General features: G+C 29.0%; 1 protein-coding gene across 1 annotated transcript; it reads right to left on the bottom strand.

Annotated features, from left to right (window-relative positions):
* Positions 1 to 3,036: 3,036 nt before the first annotated feature.
* On the bottom strand, positions 3,037 to 5,618 carry LOC131595929 (probable peroxygenase 4). The gene is made up of 6 exons (XM_058868460.1): positions 5,367 to 5,618; positions 5,187 to 5,285; positions 4,987 to 5,072; positions 4,070 to 4,164; positions 3,827 to 3,952; positions 3,037 to 3,427 (listed from the first exon to the last, which is right to left on the bottom strand). The coding sequence occupies exons 1-6, from the start codon at positions 5,398 to 5,400 to the stop codon at positions 3,280 to 3,282; spliced, it is 588 nt and encodes a 195-aa protein (XP_058724443.1). The 5' UTR covers positions 5,401 to 5,618; the 3' UTR covers positions 3,037 to 3,279.
* Positions 5,619 to 7,992: the final 2,374 nt, after the last annotated feature.

Raw genomic sequence — 7,992 nt, 5'->3', positions numbered from 1 at the left:
CCTTGTAATATAACCATCGCGAAAAGGCTTTAGGTGTGGTGGTTGTGATCTCTAGTGATTAGAGAAGGAATTACCTATAAGGTTAACTCTAACAGTGAAATCAGTATTTAAGAGAGATGGAAATTGCTACAAGTGTGATTGAGCGAATACTTGGGAGTGACTCATAGTCGTGCTTATGTAGGGATGATCATTAAATTTGCCTCGATTGATCCGACTTGAACTGCGGAGGACTGTTGGACGTGCTTTCTTAGTGAAATCATATGGACAACATGGTATAAGGTGCGTGTGGAAGTTAACTTCTAAATAAGGAAATTTTTAGACATTTATAGAGTTTGAGAGAAATACTTTTATATATGTAGCGGTGTCAATGTCTTATATTTTGGAAATTTCTTTACCCACCTCCTAACCTTCTTAGTCACCTCTGGCGAATTTACCAAAATACCTCTTGTTTCGGAAATACATTTCCGAAAACGTACTTTTATTGAAAAAAAAAGGTGTTTTCGGAAATGCACTTCCGAAAACACGAAAAAAAGGTGTTTTCGGAAATGCACTTCCGAAAACACGAAAAAAAAGGTGTTTTCGGAGATGCATTTCCGAAAACACCCCCTTTTGGGAGAAGGGTGTCTTCGGAGATGCATATTCGAAATATTCCAAAACCAAATTGGTCTTGGAATGTTTCGGATATACACTTCCGAAAGAATTCAATAATTATTAAAAAATTAAAATCAAGGTGAATCAATACAATTAATAGGTATAAAATTAAGGTGAATCAATAAAATCAAGGTGAATCAAAATTTCCTAAACAATTTGAAAGTTAAAAATAATTTTACTAACTTATATAAATCAAAAACATTTTAATTTCATAAGTAAATTTTGAATTATATAGAGTTAAATATAAAATTTATTCATTAAATAAAATTAAGACAAAATCTTTTTTTAATTTTTTTAAACTAAATAAAAAATTATAACTCTTTTTTAATTATGAATCAGAATAGAAATATATAAATATATAATAATAATTATTAATTTTGTAAGTGAAATATATAAATATATAATATATAAATATATAATAATAATTATAAATAAAAACACTCATTTTTAAAATTTTTTAATTATTATATAAATATATTTATAATTAATATATAATAATTATTATATAAATATATAAATATATAATAATTTTTATAAATATATAATAATTATTATAATTATTATATAAATATATAAATTAAAACACTCATTTTTTTAATTTTTTTATAAATATATAATAATTATTATAAATATATAAATATATAAATAAAAAATTATAACTCATTTTATAAGTGAAATTATTTTAATTTTTTTAATTAAAATTATTTTAAATTTTAAAATATGAATCAGAATAGAAATATATAATAATTATTATTCATAACTCATAAGAAAAAATTCTCTTTCTAGATGCATTGAATAAATAATGTATCTGAATAATATTTTGTCCAGATACATTATTTATTCAATGTATCTAAAAAGGAATTTTTTTCTTATAAATAGGACCAGAGGAAGTATCAAATTTATGATATATGAATTAATTAATATCATAAAATTAATTTTTGGAATTTTTAGATTTTTTTTGTTTTTTCGGAGATGCATCTCCGAATTAATTAAAATCTCAATTTTTGGGATTTTTTCGGAAATGCACTTCCGAAGTCTGGAAAAATTTAAAAAAAAAAATATTTCGGAAATGCATTTCCGAAGCAGGGGTAAAATGGGGTTTTCGCTGGGGTGACCCCCATAGGGAGGTGGGTAAAGAAAAAACCTATATTTTTGATATTATAGATGTCGAAGTGTTTGTGTGTCCTGATGGCTGTATCGTCTCAGAGCTCATGCTTCGTATATTAAGATAATATATTCAAAGATAAATAATTTCATATTCAATTATCATTAAATTAAATCAAATTATATTATGATAATATATTCAAAGATAAATAATTTTATATTCAATTATCATTAAATTAAAATCAAATTAATCAAAAATAGTTTTTATCACGGCTAGTACTAAAGAAAGTTATGTAATCAAATCAAACAAGAAGTAATGATAAAGTAATGGGATTGTAGCCAACCACATGCACAACCCTAAATTATGCCATCAAATATTTGCTTGTTTTTGGGTTAACTTGCGTTTATAATTTGGTCATTGATATAATACAGCTCCAAATTATTTGATTTTTTTTTCTTCTGAAAATCATTTGATATTATTATTATCCCTATCAATAATTGCAAGGTAGAATTTTTGTTAGGTGTGACACCTTTCACACCTTAAAGCTTAGCAACAACCAATTCTTTAAAGCAACTCACTTTTTCACAATTACTTTTAAATAATTGTAATTTTGGATTAACTTTTTAGCTCATGGTTCTAGTACTCAATTTTCCCCGTCATGTATAAGAATGAATCGGTTTTATTTTACCAGAATGATTAAATTTTATAAATTAATTTTATAAGAAAAAATCACTTTTAAAGGATCTATACTCATAATTATTATATTATTACTATTTTGTCAATACTTAGTTTACATCCTCTGTATTACTCAATGATGGAGTGGTTTATTAGACGGTTACAAAAAAGTACCTCCTTTCCCTCTCAATGATTTTTAAGATTTCCAATTTGTTTTTTTTCTTTTCAATTTTAATGTTTTCTTACCAAGAAGTTTTTTAAAATTTTAAAGAATGCAAAGGGGTGGATCGTTGATAGTTGTCTAGGAGACACTCTCTGATATGGTTTTTGAGTGATATTAGATTTGGATTATGGTTAATTGTCTAAGAGACACAACCATAATATATTGACCGTAGTTTCTCCCATCAGTGAGAGTTTTTTCTATTGGTGAAGTTAGGTAAAGATAGCCTAGTGATAAATAAGGATGGTGTACGAAACAATAAATTTTTCACATATTTTTTCGCCATAACCAATTTTTCGATAATATATTTTAATTTGGTTTTGATAATCAATTCCCCAATTCAATTCAATTCAAAATAAATAAATATATGTAATCAAGATTTACATGCACAATGTGATACTATGGTAAATCAAATAAAATAAAAAAGGTGACATTTACATGAGCAAACCACCTATATCCTAATCTAAAATATAATAAATATAACTTAAACCTCATTCCTTAAGATCCACACTCACACAAAACACCCATGGCAATATCACAATCTATGAATATTATTAAAATTACTTGAAGAATCACAAATAGAAATTCACATAGAAACTCCTAATATCACAACATAACAAGTAAATATTTATTTATTTTTCTTTTCTGAATGTTCCTTTTCCATTTGTTCAAACAAGCTTCCATCATAAACAGCACGAACTGTTTCCTTGTGTAGTAAACCATACTTATCTTTGCAAAGAACATATAAAATTTTCCATTCTGTGTAACTAGCAAGCCTGAATATCAAAATATTGCAACAATTAATTATATATTAAGTATAATGTATTCACCAATAAATAATCAAAATAAATTCACTAAATTATCCTCCCTCCGTTTTTTATTATAAGTCGTTTTGGAAAAAAAATTGTATTTAAATATAAGTTGCTTTACAATTCCAATGAATAATTAATGTTATTTTTCCTATTATATTCTTAAATATTTACTATTTTCTCTCCTTTCAATTATATAAATTTATCTTCCACATATCATTAATGAAAGATAATTTTGTAAAAACATTCATAATTTCTCATTTTCATACAACAATTATTATTTTTCTTAATCTGTGTGAAAAGTCTAAAACGACTTATAATAAAAAACGGAGGGAGTAGTTTATATAATTAAATAAAAAAAATTACCATCCTTTATAATCCTTAGGCTCTCTATTTGCCTTTAACAACCCCATCAATTCATCAGATGTTAATGCCTCTGGATTCTTTTTTGCATGCTTGCTGAAAATCTCTTCAAATTTTGAAGGAACAAATCTGAAGAAAAAAAATAGAGTTAAAAATATCAAACATTAAGAGTTATAATGTTTAGTGAAAAGAAAAACACTAAAAAAAATATTTAAAATTTTAATTTATATAAAATGATAATATTACCTTCCTTGGCTATCATAGACACCAGAGTCACTTCCATGTTTTGCTTTCTCAATATTTTTAATTTCTATTGGTAGAAATATTGAAGGAAATTTTCCCTATACCACCATTAAAATTAAAGTTAATTAATCTAAATAAGTAGTAGTAATTTTTAAGTATTCTTTTTCTTGACCTTGAATTGACGACATTGTCATTTGTCAGTGTCTTTATCCAACAACCACTTTGAGTGGTAGGAAAAAAAAGAACAGACAGAATATGATTTTTCCAACTCATTATCTCTTATCTCTTCAACCTTTATGATTTTTTTTAACAAAGAAAATAATAAATTTTGAGTTAGTATTGTATGATTATCGAAAAAGTGGAATGTTTTAATTTAATTATATTCGTTCCATTTAAATCTATTTTGACTTTTTTTTTGTTTGTTTTTATATTTATATTTGACTTAACTTTATTATATATATAGTCTTTTTTAAAGACATAGTGTACTTTAATTTCTAAAATTAAATTGCAAACATCAAATTCAATTTTATTCTATGATACGTCGGCAGATGAATCAAATCCTATCTTATCTGCCGTGCATTTGTACGTGCTTTAATTTCATATACTTTTTCTAATGTACCAAAAGCATATGACAAATTTTTTTTTTTGTAAAAATATAACTACCAAGGAAAGAGAATCTGATTCTTATTCCACTTCACCATTTCTGTTTTTTAGTAGTACTTATTATTTTTCTTAATGGAACTATACTTTAATTTATTGCACTCTTTCTCCTCAACGTGCACTTTTTGTTTTAAACTATTTTCAAAATCATGCTTTTTTTTTTTAATCTGAGATATTATACTATTTCCTCTAGAAATTAATATCTATATTAAGGGTTAATTTCTCTTAACATAATTTTAATGAAAAAATAAAAGACATACCCGACGAGTTTTCTGACTGAGACCCAAATTTATGAAAATACAAGCCACTGACGATAACAAATATCCACAACCTATTGCTCGAAATCCTGTAATTAAGAAAAATCATTCATGAATTATTATAAAATAAAAGTGATAAAACTGAATAATTAGGGTTAAGATTGTTAACAGAAATTGATAATTAGAAGAAAAGAAAACCTAACCTTGGAATGTTTCCCATGGATAGACGATACCGTCATGGTTTCGATCGAAGAACGCAACGTGTTTTTGTAGAACATTTTCATCTGGATCTATTCTCTTCTCTGCATATTTTGTGCAATTTAACACGTAAACAATATTAATATATCAACGCAGAAAAATTAACTATTGAAATGTTGAGATACCTTGATTGTTTGTGATAGAAGATGCGGTGGCCATGGATTCTTTTGATAGAGAGAAGAGGAGAGTAATTTGAGTGCAAAGGAATGGAGAGGAAAGAAAATTGAAAGGAATATATGATTATATGAATATGAATTGTTATTATTATGATTATGATTAGTAGTATATATAGAGATGAGAATGTGATTTAATTATGATGATGAAGATTAAAGATGAGATGAGTGTTATTTGGTAATGAGAGAACCGCTATGGTTTGATTGTGTTGTATCTCAAAACTTGCGTTTCATACTTTCTTTCTAGCATATTCTTTTCTTAATTGGAACTTGGAAGGTACTGATTTTCCCATGTTTTTTTTTTGGTCAAGCTTTTCCCATGGTTTTAACTTTTAAGGAAAAACATATTAATTTTTTTTAATAAAAGTATACTTTAAAGAGTTTAATTTATATGCGCCGACAGATCTAATAGAAAACTAACAAAGTGTCTTGTCATTAATTTTTTTTTAATTTAAAGTATGATTTATTCGATACAAGGTTGTGATTGGTTGACAGTGTAAAGTAATTTTACACTATCAGTGTATGAACCTTTTTCTCTACTTTAAATTCTTCAATGACAAAAAACATGCGTGCTTTAAATGCAAAGAATTTGTTTTTTTTATTTCTCTATTTTTTATAGGCATTATTGTTAACACATTTTTTTTTTATTACCGTAAGCATGCATCTATATCAAAAAGATATAAATGGTATTCTATAAGTTCAGGTATTTTCTTTGACTTTTATATATTTTTAAAATAATAATTAAGGTTTTTCAAAAAAATAATAATAATTAAGGAAAATGCTATATTAAACTAATAGAATAATTACGAATGATATGTCGTATATTTCAATTGTTGATGTATTATATATTTTAATAATATTTAATTGCAATTTTGGTTCTCCTATTTTATTTTTATTTTTTTCTATTTTGGTTCCACGTTTTAAAAACTACAACTTTGATTTCAATTTGAATTTTCTTTTGAAAAAAGACAAAAATAAGGACTAGTTTTACAAAAAAAAGAAAAATAGAAGGACAAAAATTGCACAGAAAACTTAAAAAGAATAGTAAAATAGTAGTTTTTAAAATAGAGGGATAAAAAAAGACAAAATGGGGAGATTAAGTTATTATTAAGCCTTTTAATAAGGTTTTTTCTTTACCCACCTCCCTATGGGGGTCACCCCCAGCGAAAACCCCACTTTACCCCTGCTTCGGAAATGCATTTCCGAATTTTTTTTTCTTCTAAATTTTCCCAGACTTCGGAAGTGCACTTCCGAAACACCAAATGGGGGGTGTTTTCGGAGATGCACTTCCGAAAACACATTTTTTCAGATTTTAGTGTAATTCGAAAGTGTATTTTCGAATTATGCAGAAGTCTCTTTTTTTTATGGTTTTCTAATAGTCCCGTACGAAAGATATATTGCACGTATAATATATACAAAACGAAAAAGCCGAACAAAACAAACGACATATCAACGTAAAATACAAATATAATAAATAAAATTCAAATAATATATACAGACCGAGTCATAGTGTGCGAAATATATAATCCGAATACAAAAAAAATAAACCCGAACCCCTACTGGGTATGCCTAAACCTCTCTCTCTGGGACCTCCTCTACTGTCTGTATGCCGCCGCACGGCCCGCATCAGTGACGATCCTCTCCATCACCGCGACTGCCTATGGACCGCCCTGATCAGCGATACCTCGATCCAACGCGTCCCGCCCAAGCATCTCTATCCGCTGGCAGATTGGCAGGAGATCAATGGCGTTGTCATCCTCAGCCTGCTGGTTCTCTAGGATCTCCTCGTGTGCTGGCCTAGGAGCGCCGGGAGCGTCGGGTCTCATCAGAGGATGTGACACCCGATAGAACCATGTGACATACCCCTCCACACTGTGCCAGTCCTGGGTGACCCGAATGCGACAATACTCCTCCGGGACCACATGACGCTCCCAATCTGCATATATGTCAGTGAGCTGCACTCGGGTCACTGTCTCGGGAGCAGCCTCAAAAGGTGACCTGGGTATCAGCTGCACAAATCCACACTGTCGCATGCACCGCTCAGGGAGATACCGCATCATGGTGTTAGTCCCGCATGCCAACCAGCCAGAATATGACGATATGCTGTCAAAGGGGACAACATCAGTGTAGTCGCTGAATGGCTTCCAACTAACGTCATCGTGCATCGTGCGGTCGAGGTACCCACGGTATAGTCCCACTACATTATTCCCCCTCTGGAGAACGTATCGGGCGGCCCTGGGCATCTTGTCCTCGTACTCAGGATCAACGCGGAAGCCGTGGATGCGGGGGAAGTAGGAGATGATCCAGCTCTGAAACACAAACACGATAATGTATTAAAATTAAATACGAAACATAAATAAATGTGAAACAATTAAAATGAAATGTGAAGGATAGAAAAACACTTAGAAAGGGGGGGTTTGAATAAGTGTAGTTTTAAAAACTTGACAGATAAAAATAAATTGCACAGTTATTTTTATCCTGGTTCGTTGTTAACTAAACTACTCCAGTCCACCCCCGCAGAGATGATTTACCTCAACTGAGGATTTAATCCACTAATCGCACGGATTACAATGGTTCT

The sequence above is a fragment of the Vicia villosa genome, linkage group LG4, assembly GCF_029867415.1.
Source record: "Vicia villosa cultivar HV-30 ecotype Madison, WI linkage group LG4, Vvil1.0, whole genome shotgun sequence".
Taxonomy (NCBI): Eukaryota; Viridiplantae; Streptophyta; class Magnoliopsida; order Fabales; family Fabaceae; genus Vicia; species Vicia villosa.
Note: the sequence above shows the minus strand (reverse complement) of the source record. Positions and strands in the feature narration are given on the sequence as shown.

Excerpts from the sequence above, each read along its gene's own strand:
- LOC131595929 (XM_058868460.1), bottom strand. The coding sequence starts at position 5,400 with ATGGCCACCGCATCTTCTATCACAAACAATCAAG. Across the intron at positions 3,953-4,069 it reads GTCTATGATAGCCAAGGAAG|ATTTGTTCCTTCAAAATTTG; the intron begins GTAATATTATCA and ends TTTTTTCTTCAG. Across the intron at positions 3,428-3,826 it reads CCTAAGGATTATAAAGGATG|GCTTGCTAGTTACACAGAAT; the intron begins GTAATTTTTTTT and ends TTTGATATTCAG.